The sequence below is a fragment of the Phyllostomus discolor genome, chromosome 2 (genome assembly GCF_004126475.2).
Source record: "Phyllostomus discolor isolate MPI-MPIP mPhyDis1 chromosome 2, mPhyDis1.pri.v3, whole genome shotgun sequence".
Classification (NCBI taxonomy): domain Eukaryota; kingdom Metazoa; phylum Chordata; class Mammalia; order Chiroptera; family Phyllostomidae; genus Phyllostomus; species Phyllostomus discolor.
The window spans coordinates 145,109,947-145,131,118 of record NC_040904.2 but is presented as its reverse complement, the minus strand read 5'-3'; the positions used below and the strand labels follow the sequence as shown (position 1 = coordinate 145,131,118).

Sequence of the window (21,172 nt, the reverse complement as noted above, 5' to 3'; positions counted from 1 at the left end):
TCTGCAGGGAGCTCTGGAGCTGGGATGGCCCTTTACAAATGTCCTGATGGAGACAGCAGGGCCTGGTCTTTATCCACTCTCTGGATGGACCCAGACAAGTCCCTGGATGTGGGCTACCACAAAGGGGGTGCGTCCCAAGGCGATGTGATTCTCCCTGAGACAAGACTGAGGACAATTCTGAGAAAAGGACTCACTGAGAGCACGACAGCCACCAGCACTACCACGCCTAGGGACCGAGTGCCTTCTCTCTCTCTATTAAAAAAGACGTATATATATATGTGTGTGTGTATGAAATAAGGTTATGATGAAACAATCAAAATATTATTTCATTATCACTCAAAATACATAAGCATATGAACTAACACTGGAAATTAAGCAAATGAAATAGTAACACTATAGGTTTTTTTCTCTTTTTCAAAGTTGAATGAAAGCATGTTGCTATCATACTGCTCTTACCATTTAAAGAAATGCTGAGATCTCAGAAAAATACAATTCATATAAAACACCATATATTATGTATTCATGTGGCTATAACAATTCCCAAGCCAGTTTATGTGTCCTAAAATACAGAGAGCTTCCAAGCACTCTTAGACTATGTACTAACTTATTAAATCTTCTCGATAACCCTAAAGTAAATACCTTCATCAACTACATTTTATGGAGAAGAAAATTGAATTTCCACAAGGTTATGTAATTTAATATCTACATGGCTGGTAAGTGATGGACCTGGAACTTGAACCCATGTACTCTGATGCTCAAATCCTGGCCGTTACCAACCGTGCTTTTGTCACCTGCTGCGAACTTCCTGTCGCACTGGACCCCTGAAGTCCCCTCACAATGGCAGTAACCTGACTCCTCAGATTTTATTTCTTTTTCAAAAAACAAAATATTGCATAAAACAGTAGAGTAATAAAGCTGACAATATAAGACTATGCTAAAGGATAAAAAACTGCCTTCAAATTTTCTATTTTAAACCTTTTGAGATTTAAAGGTTTTTAATAATGCCAATGGAGATTTAAAAAGTTATGCTATTTTCCTTTAAAGGATCAAGTCTCTCTTCTGCTCTCAACATAAAACAGGAAGCTTTAAAATATCTGTTTGAAGAATGATTCTCTGAAAGTCAAGGCTTTACCCTCTCAAGAGACCTAGAAGGACTAGAGCACAGGTGGCGAACACAAGGCCCAAGGGCCGAATCCGGCACTCCACCTTGTTTTATCGGCCCGGTACCTGCAGCACTGAGCTCTCACTTAACAGTTAAGGAGCAGTTACATTTATACAGTCCTAAAATTACATTCAGCCCATTGAAGGCTAGCTCGAGGCTGATGTGGCCCCCGGTAAAAATACGTTTGATGCCCCTGGACTAGGCTCTGCTGGGACTCAAGAGGGAATTGCCTTCAAGCCAGTTACTAAACACCATTTCTCATCCTCTGGGACATCATGGAAAATTCAACTCAAATTCATTAGCATGAGGTAATTATTTCACCAAAAGATCTGAGTGAATTTTTATATGCCATATTCAAGATGCCCAGGTAATGTTTTTAAAAATAAGTTTCCAACCTCAAAATGATCTTTTTCTTCCCAGAATGGCCACGGACTTTACAACAGAGAAGCCCTCTAGAACCTCCCTCCCACAGGCACGCATGGTGCCCATGCCGGGTGACAAGGCTTTTACAAGGTCTGCAGATCGGTCGTCTCAGTTGGTACTTTATTGGAAATGGAATGCATTTTTAAAATATGAAAAATATACCACATCTATCCAAATCATCTAAGAGGCATATTTACACAAATTATGACCACACTTAGATCCACCAATGTGATAGTAAAGCATTTGGTACATGGTGATACTTGTTTTTCAGAAGCCAGCATTTGAATATTCTGAAACTAAGCAGAAAGCTGACAGTGGAATGTAACAGACAGTCATTCTATCTTTCTTCTCAAAATAAACACAGTGATTTGGAAGGACCACCTATTATTAAGATCCTCGTCCTCTCTACCCAGCTGATCACTAGCAGGCCAGCTTCAGAGCAGAAAGGAGCAGGCCTCTCTAGCTCTTATGCAGATGCTTCTGCAGACCCGGAGTCCTTCTGCTTCCTTCACTGGACAGTAATGCCCTTTCGAAGAAAACCCCATTGGGTCCTATACTGTTTGGCAGGCGCCCTGCTGTTATCCAATATTATATACATCTCAATTGGCTGTACAATAATCAAACCAAAAAAGTCACCCTTCAAATTATGTCCAAATCTTAGAAAGTAGTTCTTAAAAACCCATCCAACACCATTTCACAATTAATATATCTTAGTTTACTTTTGGTAAATTGGTATATTTCTCTTGAAAGAATCACTGATGGCTTCAATACCAAGCTCTGTAATTTTCAAATTGAAATTTTATTCTGCTGAGAGCAATTTATTGGTAGAGCAAAAAGTTTGTTTTAACAGTTAGGGAAAAAAAGAGAATGAATGCTCACAGGCCCATCCTCACCCTACAGAGCTCTGTTTGACGGGATTTTTCTAGTTCCGCTCAAGTCTTAGACCCCTCTTTTAAACCTACCATTGAAATTGACATTGTAAACACGTGTCAGATTTAAAATGAGAAATCTTTAAGAGAAATAAGTAGATGAGACAGAGTTTAAAAAAAAAAAAAAAGACCTTTGAACTTAACCAGACCTCCTAACAGTGTTTATGAATGAGAGAAACTCTTTTTAAGCAGCAAGTTGGGTTTTTCTACCTCCAAGTGAAAAAAACGTCAAGTGAAATTATAAAGTTGGTTCAGTTTCTCTCTGAGCAAAATCCAGCTTCCTCTATGAGGGCAATGTTCATTTTGAAAGGGCCCTTTATAGCCATTTAGTCTCTGACCTCAGCACTCCCTGCAGGGCCTACGCAGATGTGTGATTTCCGCTGAGAAAGTATGCCTAAGGAGCTCCGTCATGTTGTGAAGCCCTTCCCAGTAATTGCTGTTCTCAGGGAACAACAGGAAAGCAAATGAAGCACATTGTGAGGCAAGAGAAACCACCTCCTGGGTGCTGGGAAGTTACACATTGTTTCCCTCCTTCATTCGTTTGTCCCAACAAATAGTTAATTAAGCTCACTGTATACAAAGCTTGGTGCCAACAGAAGTTCGAGGACAAAAGGTCAGATGGGACATTCCTTCTGTTGGATCTCCCCTTTCCTTCTTTTTCTTGGGTTGAAAGAAGTACTTTTATCTTTTTTCATGGAGGTGATTGGTTAGGACTTCTAATACCTTAGATGGCTTACATAATTTTTTATGGGTAGAATAGAACCACTGACACATTAAATGATTTGCATTTGTATTTTGTTGAGCGTAGTTGTTTCTTTGTTCTAGAATTATTCAACCATAATAATTTCAATGTTGTCAAAACACAGAAACCATCCTACTCCTCTCCGTTCTCATTTCTGAGGTTTCACAATTAAATGCTAAGAGACCTTCAAACTAGAGAGCCACTAACAGGGTCAATTCAACATAAATATCGCAGCAGACCAAGGCTGTGGAGAGACAGAACAGGGGACCATGATTCTGGTGGCCCCATTAAGAACCACAGACATTGTGGAAAAAAATCTTCCACCAGCCAGTACTTAGCCTATGTATAAGCTAACAACCTACAAGAACCTTAATTTTAAAAGTACTTGGTATAAGTTTTACCTTTTTCATAGCAATGAATTCGAAAGAAAAATCCGTCTATCTGGAAAAAAGCCATGGTTTAATAGGGGTTATATAATGTACATATATGAAACCTCGAGCACAATGAGGCATTATCTAAAAAGTACAGCGGTGGTTCCAAAGAAGCCGAACCAAACTTGCCTCAGCTCTGGAGATTTGGCTAAGTTGCCTATCCTATTTACATGCACATATATATATATATATATGTGTGATTTTTTAAATCTTTGCAGCATATGTTCACAGCCATAACTTAAATAGCCACTGGAAGTCCACTTAAGTTCTGCTTGTCATTTTCTCAAGTTTTCACTTTCCCTTGCCACTTTTTGGATTTAATGAGCTCAAAATTTCATCATTGTGCTAAAAAATAATTTGACCACAATACTCCTTTCCAGATGAAGGAGTATCTCTAACATAAAATTCTGTTTTCATTTCTTGACTACATTAACTTAGCATGGGCCTAATACTGACCTGCCCAATCTGGATGCTGGAAAATTACTGATCCCGAATTTGTGAAAAAGACAATGGAAAACAGGGACCTGTGAGTAAAAGCCATGCAGACAGGAAGTGATTTTCAGCCCCTGCTGGATTTTGTGTCATCTACAGCACATTTTATACTCAAGTAGCATCTGCCCTTGTGGATTTTGACCATCCTTTTGATTTAACACAGAAGAGGGTTTGTTTTACCTTTAAAAGCACATCCCCCACACCCAACCCCTCTTGAACAAGTGGCTGCTAAAACAAAACTGGGGTTGTTTTCCTACTGAAAATCCAGTGTTTATCCACTCACTCCTTTCTTTTTCAATTTCTGAGTTTAGTTAACCTAACAACAAAACATATAACCTTCCAATTTTTCACAGAGCAATAGAAAGTAAAACATTTGGTTTCTCTGATCAACATTATTTTCAGTAAGAAAACAAAAAGTTATGACTCTTAGTCCTTTGAAATAGTTACAAACTGTCATTTTAAACTCTAAAATTCTAGGCTATACTTCTAGAATAAAGTAAGAAAATGTGGTTCAAGTAAAGTATACACAGCTCTTGAAGGAGGGTAATCTCTACTGTGGACAGAACACAAAAATGGTCTCTCAAACAACTGGAATGGTTCCCTTTACCTTCACTATGTATTTTGAAATGAAACACCGAATGCAATTCTACTCAGCAACCAAAGAAACGTCCTTATTAACCCTTCACAGATAACGTAAGTGAGGTTTTTTCCCTACAGTAGACCCAGCCCTACCACACGTTCAAGATCACCTTGCCATCAGTTGGGCTATGTTTTAAGTATTTTGAATTAGACATCATTACTACTGATTTCCTTTTAGAAAAACAATTAGATTTTCATAATTACACAGTTCTGAACATTTAGCTTCTTTAAACTTCTACACAACAGATATATCTAAGGGGAAAAAACCTCAAAAACAAAGTTATATCACAGAGTTTAATTTCAACCACCTGGCATAACAATGGAAGTGTCAGATGTTCTTAAAATGCCCTAGGAATAATGAATTAATTAATTCTTAGTGTTTTCCCCTACACTGCCCTTTCTTCCTTTACAAGATTAGAACTTACTAGGGAATAGGTTTTTGAAAATAAAACTCCTTTTTGGGAAAACGGCCTACATTCAGAAATGTCTTAGAACAAGTATTTTAAAAAAACTAATAAATAATCATAAATCAAAATACATTAAAATAAAATTACAGTACATCATCGCTCCTAGAAGGTCCACCATAGTGGATATCCTTTCAAAGGTTCATAAATAAAGCCTTCTGGACTTGAAATCGTTTCCTGCATTGTGATGAAGAAGAGTACTCAGAAAACTGAAGAGGAATCCCAAGTTATCAGTCTGGTAATGTCCAAACTACTTGATCTGGTGCAGAGCAGAGATTTGTTTTCGATCCAAGTGAAGACAATGGGAAGGTGCTCGTCTCGCTTCATCAAGTCCTCAAAACCTGGAAAGAAAGGGCATGAAATGAAGTAGGTGGCTCAGATTCCTCCAAGACCCAGTTCTCTTCGGGCCAGTCAGGCAGACAAAGCGTGCTCGTTAAGACACCGAAGTCACTCCCTCAAGTGCTCCGACACGGAAAGGGCCAGCGGGGCCGCTGAGGGTGCACACCACTGAATGTGTGCGGGCCAGGGTGGGCGGGGTGGCAGTGCTCGAGGCCTCCCTGCCTGGCCTGAGTTCCCCACCCTCCCCACTCTGCCCGGCATCTCCTGGCTCTGGCTTGCTTCTCCTCTTTTCACCTACCCAGAAACTTGTTATAACTTCTCATTTTTCCACCCAAGAGTCAAACCGGTGTACAAGCTTCCTACTCCTAAGAGCCCCAGCTCCAATCCGCCCCCAATTCTCATAGGGCCCTCGGTAGCGGGAGGTGACGGGACCTTACCTCGTCACCTTGTCTTGCCCGGGTGCTGCCCCCTTCAGGCAGAGTTGGAGGTGCTGCGGAGAAGTCGGTGGCCGTGCGGCTGCGAGAGCGGTTGTTGGTGCGGGTGCGGTAGTTGATGCGGGTGCGGATGAGGATGCGGGTGAGAGTGCGGATGTGCATATGGGTGGAGCGGCTGAGGCTTGGGCTGGGGCTGCAACTGGGACTGGGGCTGTGGCTGAGGCTGGGGCTGGGGCTGAAGCTGTGGCTGAAGCTGTGGCTGCGGGGGCTGCTGCTGGACCAGGTGCTGCTGCTTCTGCCGCGTGGACTTGACCGCCAGGATTGCCTGACGATTCTTGTACTGCACCATCTGCAGCGTGATCTCGGCGTTCCAACCCTGGTCCTGCGGGCACCGAAAGTCGATCTCCTTGCCCTCGGCCATCACCACAGTGAAGTACATATACTTGCCCTTGCGCTCTACACAGTCCACGGTCTTCATGTTGGAAAAGTGCAATTCCTTGAGCTTGACCGGCGGCTCGAGGTTGGCCACGGAGGGGCCTCCGTGTTGGGACGGTTCCGCTGGCCCCTGACCAGGCTGTTGCTGTTGCTGTTGCTGGTGGTGTTGGTGTTGAAGCTGCTTGGGCGGAATGAGCAACAGCCCCTCCTCAGTGAGAATGCAGCACTTTTTCTTCCAGAGCTGCAGCAACCCATCGCTTCGCTTCTCCAACACACCTTCTTTCAGCGCCTTGCAGCTGCTGCTTTCCAACATCTTTCCAGCATAGAGGGGGACGCCGCTCGGCTCGGCCTCTCCACTTCCAGCCGCCCGGGCTGGGGGCGGCAGCAGCAGCAGACGCGCTCCGTCCTCGCCCCAGCGGTTTCGGCGGCCGCCCGCCCGGAGAGCGCAGAGGAGGCTAACACGCAGAAAGCAGAGCGGCGGCGCCTCGGGGCCCGGGCAGAGGGGCAGCCGCGTCCTGATGCGCCACAAGGTCCGGGAGCTGCAAGCCTCCGGGCCTTTGCGGTCCTCTTGCGAGCGCTCACTGAAGGGCACTGGCCGGGCCCCCTCGCGACGCTTTTGAATGGGCCATCCCCTCCACCCCCGAGTGACACCCAGCGGAAAAGGCGGCTCTTGGCGCCCGCACCGCGGGGAAAAGCCCAACTCTGAAAGGCGCTCCGCCGCCGGCGCACGCCTCATTAACTTGGGGCCTTTCCAAAGCCGGCCGCGTCCCCGCCCCCAGCGTCCCTCGCTCCGCCTCTCACCGCCCACTGGCTCCTGCGCTCCTTCCCCGGGATGACTGTGGAGACCCAAGCGCTGGAAACTCCTTTCCTCCGCCAGATAAGTGAGGGTGTCCTAGCTGCCCTACGACAAATGCCGACCGCAGAGGGCGCAGAGAGGCCATCCCCACCGCCCCGCCTCTTTTCAGCCGGCGGGGCAGTCGGCTCACAGCCTCAGAAAATGAAGATGGGGCCGCGAGGTGGGCACAGCTACCGGACAGTGCACAGAACGCCAGCCTCGCTCTCAGCCCTCGGGAACCAGCCCTGGGGATTCGCGCTGCGCTTTGGAATCCCGCAGAGCCAGAGTCCTGAGCTAGGCGAGCGAGGAGGCTGGGGATGAGGCTAGAGACCCGTGGAGTCTCGTGGAAGTGTGCCCTTCCCGGATGCTATGTAAACATCTCAGTGCACAAAGGCCGAGAGGACACGGTGTCTTTACACTCATATTCGCTCATGGTCCTTAACTATATCTTCTCTGAACGGAGAGGGCGATTGTTAAAGCAATAGCGCTATCGTCTGTCCCGTTTGGAAGGGGTAGAGGAAGGTGACCCACTTCAGGTTGCGCCTTCCCTCGACCCAGAGCGCAGGCACTACCTATCTTCACACAGGTTCTCCAGCTTCCTTCTAGATCCATCGGGAGAGTCTGCAATATCTCACAACAGTAATTCAACTCTAACTACAAATCCGGGGAGTGTCCTGTGCTGAAAGAATCCCCACTCAAGGCACAGTTTACTTAGGCCTTCAAAGAGCAGATTGGGCTCTGTGGGTCACTCTCTTTAAAAATGCCTACTAGGCCAGATCTCTGTTTTGTAATCTTATTTATCTGTGATGTGGGAAAGGCAACGCTGAACTAGCCCCTAGCTCTCTCCTACTTCTACATTCCATTTCCATAGAAATTCTGAGCATAAGCAATAAAGAGCATAACCTGAAACCAAATCTGCTGGTGGGAAAATTCTTCCATTAAGTAAACAGAGGACCCCAACTACGTACCGACTTTGAGGGTATGAGGAAGAATCACACGAAGAAGAAATAAACCAGGGGTGGACAAGTCGGAACTGGACAAAGTGAGAAGAAAGGCTGAGTGCTGTGTGTGCCAAGAAGGGACAGTTTAGTTCATCTGCTAATTTCTTGCTGCAGGAACAAAGAACTCAATACGGGAAGAAGTGAGAGATGAGCTTGGAGAACCGAGCAAGAGTCAAATCCTTTGTACTATGGTAAGAAATTCGGACTTAATCTCAAGGTAATCGAGAACGAACTATAATTTTATTCAGATTGTGAGAATCTGCCTCTTAGCTCACTGCCTACTGAGCTAAGAGGAGGGGCTTAAAGTATAAATTTAAAACAGGAGGACTCTGAGTCTTAATCTAAGAAACAATGCCTTAGCAAATGGGCCAATTCCAGTACAATCCTGAGTCCAACTGAACTGCATTTGGCGGGTTCTCAGGACCTTCACATTGTTAATGAATTAGCAGTCTTTTAAAGAAAAAGGCAGTTATTAAAATTATATAAGTATTTTTAGTAAGATTATGTGAAAAGACATAAACAATTCTGTATACCAATAACACACACTATTCCTCACATCTCAGTTCTTTCCTTGCCTTTGTAGGACAAATGGGCATTCCAGAGAATTTCTACATGACCAGCTGTTCATCTTCTTAACAGAATGCCATTCAACTCATTTGCAAATGATACTTCCTATAAATGTGTAATTCAGAGATCCTGAGGGCAGGTGTATTTGGAAAAGTCATTTCATATGGAAAAATGATACAATACAAACTCGATTGCATAAAAAATAAGATGTAATCTGGAAGCCCAAGCCATTTTCTTAGGAGAAACTCAATGTATATGGTGTTACCTAACCTGCAGTTTACCAAGACTCAACAAATGCATTCTATCTAAATTACTTCAGAATATCTGAAGAAGTACAATTTTCAAAGGCACTTATTTTAACTAGAGACTTTAAAACTCGGAATTTCCAGTTGGGTATTTCATGATTTGGTGACTTTGTTACCAGCTCAGTAGTACAATATGTTCTTCCTGACCACAGTGCATTGATTCTTGGAAATCTCAGATTATAGCAATCTTGTAGATTGATGACAGCTTTTTTATTTCAACATTTACCACCAACTCATAAAAATGGCCATATTGGCAATAAAATAAATTCACATAGAAAAAGAATTATAGGAAATAATTGTTTCCAAAGACACACTACAAGTTCAGCTGCAGATATAAAAACCTACAAAACTCACTTAAAAGTTACTAAATTTAGAAAGCTACCTACCAAAATCATTGCTTTGGTAAACAAATTTGAAATAGCTAATTCAAATTATATATTACAGCTGGCTGTACCGAGTTGCCTATCTGTACTATAAGTAGCATTTGGCACGATTGATGCTTTTCTTCTCCTGTACACAATTCTTCATTTGGATTCAAGGACGTTACTCTTAGTTTTCCTTCCACCTCCCTGGTCACTGTCTCAGTCTCCTCTACAGGGTCTTTTCTTCCTCCCAGTCTTTTAGAATGCCCCCAGAGCTCAGTCCTTGTTTCTCTCTCTCTACTCACCTACACTCACTCCCTTACTGATCTCATCTAGTCTCATCATTTTCAACGACATCTATATGCCAAAGGCTCCCAAATTAATGTCTGCTTGCTGCCAGAGAATAAAACAGAGTACCAAAGTTAAACAAAACAGAACAAAAATGATACTAACATTCCAGCAAGACAACACATACTAGTAGAGACATTCACTGAGTAGGTCACTAGGAGAAAATGTGAGGGAATTTTAGGTTGTAGAAAGCAGGGTTCAGATTGTTTGCTAATTTCAAAAAATAAAGAAAAATAGTGCTCCAGATAAGATGGAGTCCACCAGTTTATATATGATGGGATAAAAATTTTCTGGATGGAACTCATTAAGAGTGGAGTCCCTTCAAGTTCATGGTTTTCTTAACATCTTTAACTGGTTGGAATGGTTATAGTGAAAACAGCCTACAGTCTTATTTGATATATTCCAGGTCAGTATTACTATAAATTGAAATTTTCCCTTTAGCCTTCTCTATAGTACTATTTGGATGTCTAATAGAGAATAGATAATATGTGCTTCCAAGCTTATCGCCTCACCCTGATTTCCACCCACAGCCCCCTTCTCAGTTAATAGCAGTACCATCTGTACAGCTGTTCAGGCCAAAACCCTTGGGGGTAGTACTGCCCTTAAAACAAGCTGAGGCCCTTACCTAGGGCCCTGAGCTTTAGATGAGTCAAAATGACGTGCTTACCTGGAGCCCACTCATTCAGGATTCCAAATACCCTGCCTAAATGGCCTCAATTGTTCCAAACTGTACATTGTGTCACTGTCACCAGTGTGTGCACTAGTATGGAAGGAGGGTGAATTCTCAACATGCAGACTAGGGTGTCCATACAATGTGCAGGAGGCCTGGGGCCACACAATTCAAAGCCAGGGATAGAAAGAGGATGGTAGGACATGGCTGAAGATCCACTCTGCTTGCAAATAATGTTCTGTCACTGGAATTTAAGAATCTGAAATGCAAACCTGACCATCCAGGTACTCATGAAGGTATATTTGCCAGGATAGTAACACTGAATGTATTTTCATTTAACCAACTTGTAATTGTTTAACCATTGATGTATGTCCATATACTCTTGACCCTGATTGCAGTTGTTTAGGAGCATGCTTGCCTTGCAGCTCTTCCTCATTTCTCTTGATACCCAACCCACAAATTGCCAGGAAATCCCATCAGGTAAATCTGGAAACTACATGTATATTTCACCTATTTTCTTCTTTGCCACCCTGATCCAAACCATCTCTCTCTCCTTCTCCTGAGTTACTGCAGCAAAATCCTAACTTGTCTCTATTGTCGTATGATCCATTTTTAACCCAGCAGTCAGGGTCATCCTAATCACGTTTTTCAGGTCTTTGCTCAGATGTCCTCTAAATGAGGCCTATCTTCATCACTCTGAAAGTTGCAACCCTCCAATTCCCCTTAATTTCCCCCCCCCCTCATGGCATGTGTTACCTCCTAACACACTACTGAGTTATTATGCCCTTTGCTTATTTCTGTTCCCCTTACTATAGAATGTACCCTCTTAAAGGAGGGTCAAGATCATTGTTTTGATGTATCCCAGTCACCTAGTACAAGTCTTGGTACATGGTAGGGACTCAACGTATGTAGAAAATTTAAATGTATTCAGAAGCCCTGACATGAAAAGAAAATCAACGTCTTTAAATGTCTTGAGATTTTTCATAACACATCCTACTTTAAAATTTTCTCAAACTGTAAAACATCATAAAACTTCTAAAACTTGCCATACCGATATGTTTGGTCTAATTTTTTAAATGGATTAACTACTACATATGCTAAGCCTCTATGAACTTACATACTATTCTGTAGATGCTATCTAAAATAAGTCCTGCAAACCTTTTCCTTTAAAGCCACATGCAACTGAATATTGATATTTCTTACTTTTAAAAATTTATTTTATTCATTATGCTATTACAGTTGTCCCAGTTTTTCCCTTTGCCCCCCTCCACCTAGCACCCCCAACTCCCTCAGGCAATCCCCACACCGTTGTAAATGTCTGTGGGTCGTGTGTGTAAGTTCTTTGGCTACTCCACTTCCTGTCTGTACTTTACATCCCCATGGCTGTGACAGGTATTTAAGTTATCATCCTATTGGTTTCTAGTAAGAATAAGCAAAGTATGAGAAAGAGTAATGGAACTGAATTGGTAGCAGTTTCTCTCATTTAGCAGTTAAATGGCCAAATACTTGCTTAAAAATCCATTAATTCTAGCTTAAAGACCTTATACTTAATAAAACTTTAAAAGTTAAGAAGTGCTTACTTTCATTTATAACTTGATTACAAAATCAAAAAACCTCTAGCCTTTAAACTTCCCAATTTGCAATACACAGTAAAAGTTTATGACAGACTATTAAATATATGGATATAGCAAAAATAAAGTGTTTTTCAAGAAATAGTTAAAAGTCAAACCAGTGAATATTCTAGTTACCCTTCGGTGCATAAATGCCCATGTTGACTACTATTCATTTCTTCATTTTAAGTGAAACCCACCTTAAAGATTCTAATTTCTCCAACGCCAAGCTAAAGAAGTTAAGTTTTTCTTTTCAGCTGAATACTAAATTAGCCGCTTCTCTGGTGCATTGGCTTACTAGTCTTCCTTTCTGCCTTACTAATTGAACTGATGCCCCCTAGTGACCAATTTGTATAACACAGCTTAGAGCAAGCCAGAATAAGTGTTAATACTCGTGTTTTTGAAACTGTAGATCAAGCAATTAGCTGTCTCTGTTCTATTACGCCAATAGCCTATATCAGATTCTCATTTTTTTCACCTATTCTCTCATAATAGCCCAACCACCGGAATCCACGCTATCCTATGGCATCCTATGGTGTGTTGCTACCAGTTCTGGTCCTGAAATGATAGAAAACTTTGTTGCCTACCATTGTAGAGAACACTCCAAGTCCTTTCCCTGGCATGGAAGCCTTTCCCTCCTCTGAAAGTCCTACTTGCCTTTACAATTTAGACTTCCACTCAGCACTGAGCTTGTCATCACTTGTGCCTACTTTGCTTCCCCAAATCCTCTGTAATATTTTGTTCTTTAAGGCGCAGTTCAAAAGCTGTTCTATTTCTTTTAGCTAATTCCTCCCTATTCATATTCCACTTCAGATTTGATTGGTAGTTAACACCTTGGATAACAGTTTTCATCATTGTGCTTACTAGCCTGGTGGATAATGACGGAGATTGCTGCTTAGGTGCTGACAGCACTTAAGGAGAAGGCAACTAAATGTTACTTCTGGCTGGAAATATATTGCTGTTATTCAAAGCAGAGAGGGCAGGCCGGCCGAATAGACATTTTATTGAAGATAGTCAACAATAATTCAGGGGTCTGGTGATGCTTACTTGTTACAGTATTATTAGCTGTGAAGTGACAAAAATGAGCAGATAAAATGGGGCAGGGGTTTGGCTTTGTCCTAAGTTCAGCAGTTATTACCTTTGAGCAAGGAATGTAGCTCCATGGAGACTAAGAACCAATAGTGTGGTGTCAGAGTACTACTATTACTCAAAAGCATTGATACTGACTTCTGAGCCTGCAGGGGTGGCAGTAGAGAAGCATCAGATAGTTCAGTGGCTGACAGTGGCAGCACTGAACTTCGTTTACTTGGAGCATTGCCCTAGCTGAAGAGCAGCACATGAGCCTCTGCCCTCCAATAGAAACCCCAAACACCCAATATCCTTTCCTACGTCCTCTTCTACTCAGACTAGGTAAATGCTCCTGTTGTTTGCAACTCTAAATGTATGGTTGATAGCCACTTGGGCAAACCTCTCCCCCTAAGGGACTACATTCCCAGAAGCACCCCTTTTGCAGTCTTCTATTACTACGTTACAGTCTGGGGGAACCAACTATTCGATGTGGTCATTATGTTAAAAAAAAAAAAAAAGTAAATGAGTAACACCCTTTTCTGGACATTAGAGGAAGAAAAGCAGCAGCAAGTATAGGTGCTTCTTTCCAAAAGTTCGAGAATAAAGGAAAATGGATGGTATGGTAAACTTGTTTGGGTGCTGTGAATGACAATTTACATGGTAGAGGAACTCAGGCTTGTAAGCCAAGGATTGGAGGATGAAGGTTATGTCCCAGGTGATAGTGTAACTTGACAGAAGACTGAAGAGTGAAAAACACAAAAATTCTTTGTTGTAGCAAGGCCCAGAAAGGTAGAGGGATGTTAAAGAAAGAACCCAAGACAGCTTTTTACCGCAAGATTCCACATTGCCATTAAAACAATCAGAAAAAGTCAACTACCACATGAAAGGTAACAAAACTCATTGTTACTTATTAGTATCTTATAATGAAAAACTACAGTATCTTTTTCTAATGATTCCATTTACCCGATTGCTTACATCATTGCTTACATCATCATCCCAACCTCGTGTATCCTTCTAGGAAATGTATCATGTAACACCAAATGTAAGCTTTGGGTGAAGACCGACTCATCAGAACATGTCCGCTAGGCTGTATTCCTTAATGATCTAATGATCTAAGGCCCACCTACTTATGTCTTAAGTGCAGTTACTTGTCTGTGTTCTAGGATATCCCTGCCCAAACCATCCTTTTGTAAACCTGAAGCTTTTCAACATATGTGGACAATGTGGCTGTCATCCCAACCTTCATTCTCCAATTCCTAACAAACTCAGCTTTGGCTCTAGAGGTCCAGGTCTTCATTTACAGCCTCTGGAGTGCTGTAAGCACTAATCACAGGGTCTTCGTCTTCTTTAAAGATAGCTGGATGCTATGTGTCCTTTACCTCTCCGCCCCACCTGCTGCTGCCTAAACTGGGCATGGTAACAGCATTTCAGACAATAGAGCAACTTTAACAATGGAAGCCACATGCCAGAAACAGCAGAACAGAGGATGGATACCTCTTTTCTGGTAAACCCAGATAATTCTGGTCTCTAAAGTCTTTGATATTCTGAAATCTCTACCTTAAAGTGAGTATTTAACCACAACTTGTGGACAGGAAGCAGGTGCAGGAGTCTCTTTGAGTGAATGGGAAAACAGGTGGAGGCCACATACTGCCATCAACACATACTAACTTGTGGCCTTGTCACTCATCTTGTATCATTACATACACAGGGGAAAATTACCATCTTGAAACAAGCATGGAGATTAAATAAAGGACAACTTCTACTGTCTTAAATTGCACACGTGTTTCAAAAATCAAGATTTATAATGCCACAAAAGCAAACGTTGCAAGTTAAAAATCCAGGGTAGTAGTGAAGTTTGTCACTACTGTATATTGCACCCAATCTTAAGAACACTGTCCTTAATGGTCATCTGATACCATTTGAGGTTCCTTTACTAATCAAACTTTGACATTTTTGACTCAGTCATTATCTGTACAAATTCCAATATTAAGATTCCAATAAAGTAATTCCCGCGCCCCCCCCCAAACAGGCATGTAATGTATAACCTTTCTTGATGTCTTTTGGTCATTTTGGAAAACAATTGCAGCTTTTGCTGTATCAACACTATTGTACCTAATAGTATTTTTTTTTTTAAAAAAAGGAACTTGTAGCTACAAGATTCCAGTTTACTTTTCCAAAATCTTAGTCCTCCAGCAAGATATAGTCCCCCTACAATTAAACCTCAGTGGGTTGTGTCTGACTCTATAACCAACGGAGTACGTAAGTGAAGACTCCTCAGGATAGGACACAAGATAATTTCCCAACTTGGAAACCAGCCACCCTGTGAGGCAATGTCTAGGTAGTGCTCTGACAATCCCAGCTTCTTTCATCAACTGCCTATATATGAAAAGCTTTCAGGTAAGTTCATTTGCTCTCCATTAAAAGCTGGCCACTGCCAATGATGAGCGGAAATAAAGTATCCAAACAGTGATTTATCAAGATTGATAAATCTTGTCAATGCTTTAAGTTTTGGTAGTGCTTATGTTATTATGCAGTGCTATCGTAATTGCAACAACTATTGATGAAAAACTGTCCATAGTCCCACTGAGTTTACAAAGAATTATTTTTATCCACTTCCTCAATGTAAGCTACTCAGTTATGGATGGATGTGACTACTACAAAGGATCTTGGAGTATCTTGGTTGACTTATGGGATTGAACTAATGAGAATCAATTACTTACCTTGTTGCATAGCCCCATACAGTACTATGGCTCATACAGTGGAAGGAGTCCAGATAAATCCTCCGTAATCTACACATGCAAAAACTTGCTATACACTTACCAGTTCAGAACTGAAGAACCAAAAAGAGTGGGTAGTAATTCAATGAAAAGGTGACTACTTTGATCTAAGATCAGTTGCAGGAAGTGAATGAAAAGGCAACCAAGCAGAGCTGAAACAGTGCAAATGTAGGTTAGAGAGGCTGAGTTGTTGCTATCCAACTTGCTTTTAAGGTTAGGTCCACTCACCAAGGCCAACTGAACAGCAAAGAACAGATCCCAGTCTCTAGTTTTGAAACACATACTGTATGTATTGACTGGCTTGATCCAAGCTGAAAATCACTTGACCTCAAGACAGACACCTCTCATCATCCACCCCTCATGGTCCCTCCCCAGTGTCCAGGGCTCTAGGTAGGTATCAGGGATGTACAGGATAGGCTGACAAATTATGACTTCATTTACTTTTATCTTAAATCAGTCTGGGTTCAGCCAAATGCAAAATAAACCAATGTATAAAAACGTGTTTTAAAAAGTAATGAGATTCTTAAATTGACTTTAAGGGCATCAAATTATTTTCTTCCTTTTTTACAATATCAAGCACATACAAAACATGTATTATGCAGCCTTAATTTCAGTGTTATTCTGCACACCACGTATGGCATGTCTTAGCAAGGAGCAATTTTACCTTTAAAACAACAAAACACCCCTGCCCTCCCCCAGCTAATTCTGAAATTAACTGCATCAATTTAAAAGATGATCCCAATGACAAACTCTATGTTTTCTTATGTTAGAAAGGCCATTTCCTGACTGCTCATTACATGTATACCATGGTTGAAGTACTCTCCAGGTACTAGTAGGTTCTCAGCACAGCCAATCTTCCACAACTATCACAACACTGAGCATGAACGAACAAAGTGGTAGATGGACTCCAAAGGCTTTTTAACCATTGTACTGTCCAATGTGGGAACTATTTTATTCCCACATTCATTAAATATGAATGACCATATTCCAACTCCAAGAACACTGGCTTTTTATCAAAGTTATGGGGTTAATAACTGGATTTTTAAACCTGTATACAAAAATCACCATTATACAGCTAAAAATTAATCTCAAGTTAATTTCACCATTTAATTTTCAGCTACTAGAGAGACTTAGTGCTTTAAGTAGCACATTACCTAAATTATGAATACATATTTTCAAAAAACAAAACTGTTTACAATTACCAATAATGAAGATAAAAAAATCTAAATGAAGAACATATGCTTCCTTCAACCTGTCCATTTATTCTGTCCACTTTAAGTAACTCTGCTTAAAAGAATCACTGGGAATAATCACTTCAAGTTCTATATAATTGCTTTCAATCTTTTAAGGCTCTAATCAATATACATTGAACCATATAATGTAATTAAATCGGGGGGGGGGGGGGGGAAGGTCTGTGGGGTTTGTTTCTGCCTAGCCAATATGGAAGTGGCCAAGGCTTAATTTAATTATCGTTCACAAACCATTGTGAGCTTTCCATTTCACTATGGGACACTTACGAGCAATAGGTGCTATGACCCAGAGAAATTTTGGCAAGAGATGTCTTCTATGACAGTTAAAGTGAAACATGTCCTTTCATCCCCTATTTTGCATTCAGTAACCCCACTATTATCAGGGGCACCCTATTTCCACTAAGTGTGATCCCAATATAACTACTTTGGAATCTACTATTGATTATTTGCACAAGGATCTGTGTATTACAACAGGTGGCAAAATTATTCAGAAACTGATATAGAGGCTCCAAAACCAAACAGTGCCCCTTCATCTTCTTTGTTGTATAATTCTTTGAGTATATTTTGAACTTTAAATTGTATTAAATTGTGAAAATAAATGAAAATAAAATAGTAACATCTGGCTTGACTTCAACAGTCAAAAATATAAAGGCCAAAACTTTTGTAAGATTAACCAACATATAAAATGGACTCAAATGCTAAACCAAGCCCTGAAACCAAACATTCAAATACCTCAATATTAATGTTTCTGCATAATACAATGTTTTCACAAACAAACCCATGAATTCAGTCTTATAAAAGCAGTAGTAATATAAAGTTAATTCAATTATCTTAAAGGACTTATGTACCAATCAATGTCATTAACCTATTCACAAAATAATGAAAACATTTCTATTCAAGCTAAGGTCTCCTTTTCATGTCTGTTATTAATGAGCTAAAAACTGAAGTAGAGCTAAAAAGTCCATTTTCTTAAGTATTTACTATTCTATGCCAATTACATAATTATTCTCAGAAATACTAATACTGCTTCAGATTTAAGAATTCTGAGAAATTCTATAAATTTCACTTTCATAAAACTGTAAACTAAAAATCTGAAGTGTCTCAAAAAAGTATCTCCAGTTAAATCAGTAAAATCTGTAGAACTGTGGAATTCCTTCCTTTCTAGTCTTCCAATGACAAACTCCATTTAGCAGGTTTTGGGAGGTTGCTCATATTCTGAAATTATGCCCATTTACAGGCCACCATGGCCTAAGCATAGACTATCCAACTCTTAACATCTCTACTCTCTGTTCTTACAAAAAAAGTCATTAAAAAAACACCCAAATCATCACCAGTACATTTTATAAAATTAAATGCAAATTTTATTAAGGATTTCCAATTACATATTTGAAATTTCTTGAATGGGGTTAGAACCACTTTGGAACTGGAGAGATGGCAAAGGTGAACACTGATATCCTTTGAAACCCCAACTTAAGAGAACAATTCCTCTGCAAACCACAACACCCTTATCTAACAAGACAAAATGGCATTACTCCCCCACTTTGGCAATAGCTATTTACTAAAGGAATGGAGGGAGAAAGGAAAAAAAAAAAATAAACCACCACCTGGTTTTGCTACTGTCAGTTCATTAAAAATGGGACCCTATCTTTAGATTAACATTTTTTAAGTTCAGCTGTGTTCAAGTATGGATACAAAAAAAAAAAAATTAACACAGAATACCTGATCAAAGCAACCAATATCATTTTGAAAATGAGGAAGAAAAATATAAGGAGTTTTCATGGTATTTCCCCCCTATAAACTATTGCAATTGGTTAAAGATTTCCAGTAGTTAATTAAAATCTCAGGAGTGAAACAGAGAATACTATACAAATAACAAAATGTATTCATTCACATTCCAAAAATGGAAGCTTTATTACTTCTAAAGATGAACCTAATGTTATTTTATTATGAGCAGAAACACTAAGCTGTTCTATAATTACAACCCAATTAGTCCACGCTTACTGCCAAAGCTTTTAAGTTCACCAAAAAAAATTAACAGTAACTAGCCTGAGGTATTTGAAATGTGGCTCTACAATCCTCAAATGTAACGGCATTCCACCCCCTCCCAGTCTTATTTCTATTGTAGTACCATGATCTCTACCAACATGGTCATAACTAAAATACCTAAAACAATCTTTGGACCTTTTCAAATAATTGGCTATCCATCCATTTCTATTAAAATAGGAGCCACACAAAGAACGTTGTGTGACCAGATCCCAGAATAAAGTACTAACTTTTGTTTTCTAGTTTATTTATCAAACTGTGGTAGAATAAAAGGTTAAATATCATACTTGGTGCAAACAGGTCCAAAATTTTAAGCTTTTAATAAGATTGAGAAACATTTCATATAATTTAATTTAATATGCCTAACACATGAGGTAGTTAAGTAAACAGTACTACCCATTTTAATACATAGTAAGCAAAAGCATGGGTAAATAACATGCTCATACTTTAAACAATAAGAGCTGGAATTAACCATAGAGGCTTGGGGCCCCTCTTGTGTTTCAACCAAAAGAAATAAAATTTAAATTTTCTTAAAAAAGAAAAAAAATCACTTGTCTTTGTTTTTTACACTTTCTTACTAGATGCAGTACACCTCTTCCAAAGTTGGCACCCTTTTCTTCAATATGATGGTAAACTGAGTATAATGTTTAAGTCAAGCTAGGGCTCTATTTCTGCCTGAATTAGTACACAATTAAGACATTATCTGTGAGAACTAAAATTATATTTGACATTTTTATTTTAGGCTGCAGAACCAAAAACAAGCAAGCAAACCGACAACACAAAACTTGAAATGAACTTGTCAAATGATGAAAATTCATCCTTTCCAGGGAAGCAGAAGGTAGACCCTACCACAAAGAAAAGATGCTTAGTTAATGGAGGTTAAGTTTAACAGTACAGTTAAAATAATAAAGCCTAACTTCTGAAAATACTAGGTTTTATTCACCTCCCTATGGTAACCAATAATCACACTACTATGTTAGGGTTCTTTCCAGTGAACTATGTCACCTAAAATATAAAAATCCATTAATCACCTAGGTTAACGTGTGTGTTCTTACTGGAAATTCTTAACCATAGCCTTAACTTGACAAGTTTTTTTTTAATTAATGATAAATTGTTTTAGTATAGGCACTGCATTTCTATAACAAAGTAATGAAGGGCAAAACTAGTACAAGCAAACTTAAACCCATGGAACTACCACCTGAAAAAATACTTTGGTTCTTCAAGGAAAAAAAATAGCAAAACAAAAAATTTGTTTCATTTAATAGTTGTTTTATTTTTGTAGCTGTAATCTAATAATTACATGATAAAAAATACCCCAGAAGAACCAAACTATGTAGCAATGAATGACAATGTGTGAGAGAATTTCTGCATTCAATATATCTGGCAGAAAAACTAAAGTTAAAATGCTAGGTAGAACAAAATCGTTTTTAAAATACCAATTCCTTTCCTTAAAAAAAAAAAAAGTACTGAGTCTACCAAGAAAATACAAAAACATAAGGCTGTAAGTAAATAATAGTTGTGTTTAGGCTATTACAGTGCAGGTTATCCTCAAGGCCACACACATCCTGCTTCACTGCTGCTTGCACTCTGCTGGGTTTTGATCCTTCTGTTAAAGGAAAACAAAAAGTCAATCTATCTTTTCTACCTGCTTCAGTTAAGTTTTCATTAGCAATTAACTACCTTAATTATCACATTATCTCACTGCTCTGTCAAAACTTTTGCCAAATTAATGACAGGCTATAGCAACAATGGCAAATTAATTTATTTAAACATTAGCAGATAACAAAAGTGCCAAAATAAACCCAAATTTTAAACTGTAGAATGAACTCTATAAATTGAGACACAC

The 21,172-nt window shown here is 39.9% G+C and overlaps 2 protein-coding genes across 8 annotated transcripts in view; both read right to left on the bottom strand.

The window, feature by feature from the left end:
* Positions 1–1,863: 1,863 nt before the first annotated feature.
* On the bottom strand, positions 1,864–18,907 carry PHLDA1 (pleckstrin homology like domain family A member 1). 2 transcript variants are annotated; one of them, XM_036018662.1, is made up of 4 exons: positions 18,754–18,907; positions 9,872–9,874; positions 6,059–7,192; positions 3,167–5,623 (listed from the first exon to the last, which is right to left on the bottom strand). In XM_036018662.1, coding segments are annotated over exons 1-3 (1,104 nt in total). In that variant the 5' UTR covers positions 18,755–18,907; the 3' UTR covers positions 3,167–5,623; positions 6,059–6,092. The 2 variants fall into 2 exon arrangements, with proteins under 2 accessions (XP_028359490.1, XP_035874555.1); XM_028503689.2 differs by lacking the exons at positions 9,872–9,874; positions 18,754–18,907 and having other exon boundaries at positions 1,864–5,623; positions 6,059–7,386.
* A 165-nt stretch (positions 18,908–19,072) lies between these two features.
* NAP1L1 (nucleosome assembly protein 1 like 1) overlaps positions 19,073–21,172 on the bottom strand; it is a 30,289-nt gene continuing 28,189 nt past the window's right edge. For 2 of the 6 annotated variants that reach the window (XM_036018660.1, XM_036018661.1), the window contains one exon: positions 20,575–20,932. In XM_036018660.1, the coding sequence (XP_035874553.1) occupies positions 20,897–20,932 (36 nt within the window). In that variant the 3' untranslated portion in view covers positions 20,575–20,896. Of the gene's footprint in view, positions 20,933–21,172 lie in introns of all 6 variants that reach the window. The other 4 variants (XM_028503687.2, XM_036018659.1, XM_028503685.2 and 1 more) reach the window with 4 other exon arrangements.

What these genes read in the sequence shown, in the direction of transcription:
- PHLDA1 (XM_028503689.2), bottom strand. Translation starts at nt 7,226, where the DNA reads ATGAGGCGTGCGCCGGCGGCGGAGCGCCTTTCAGAGTTGGGCTTTTCC.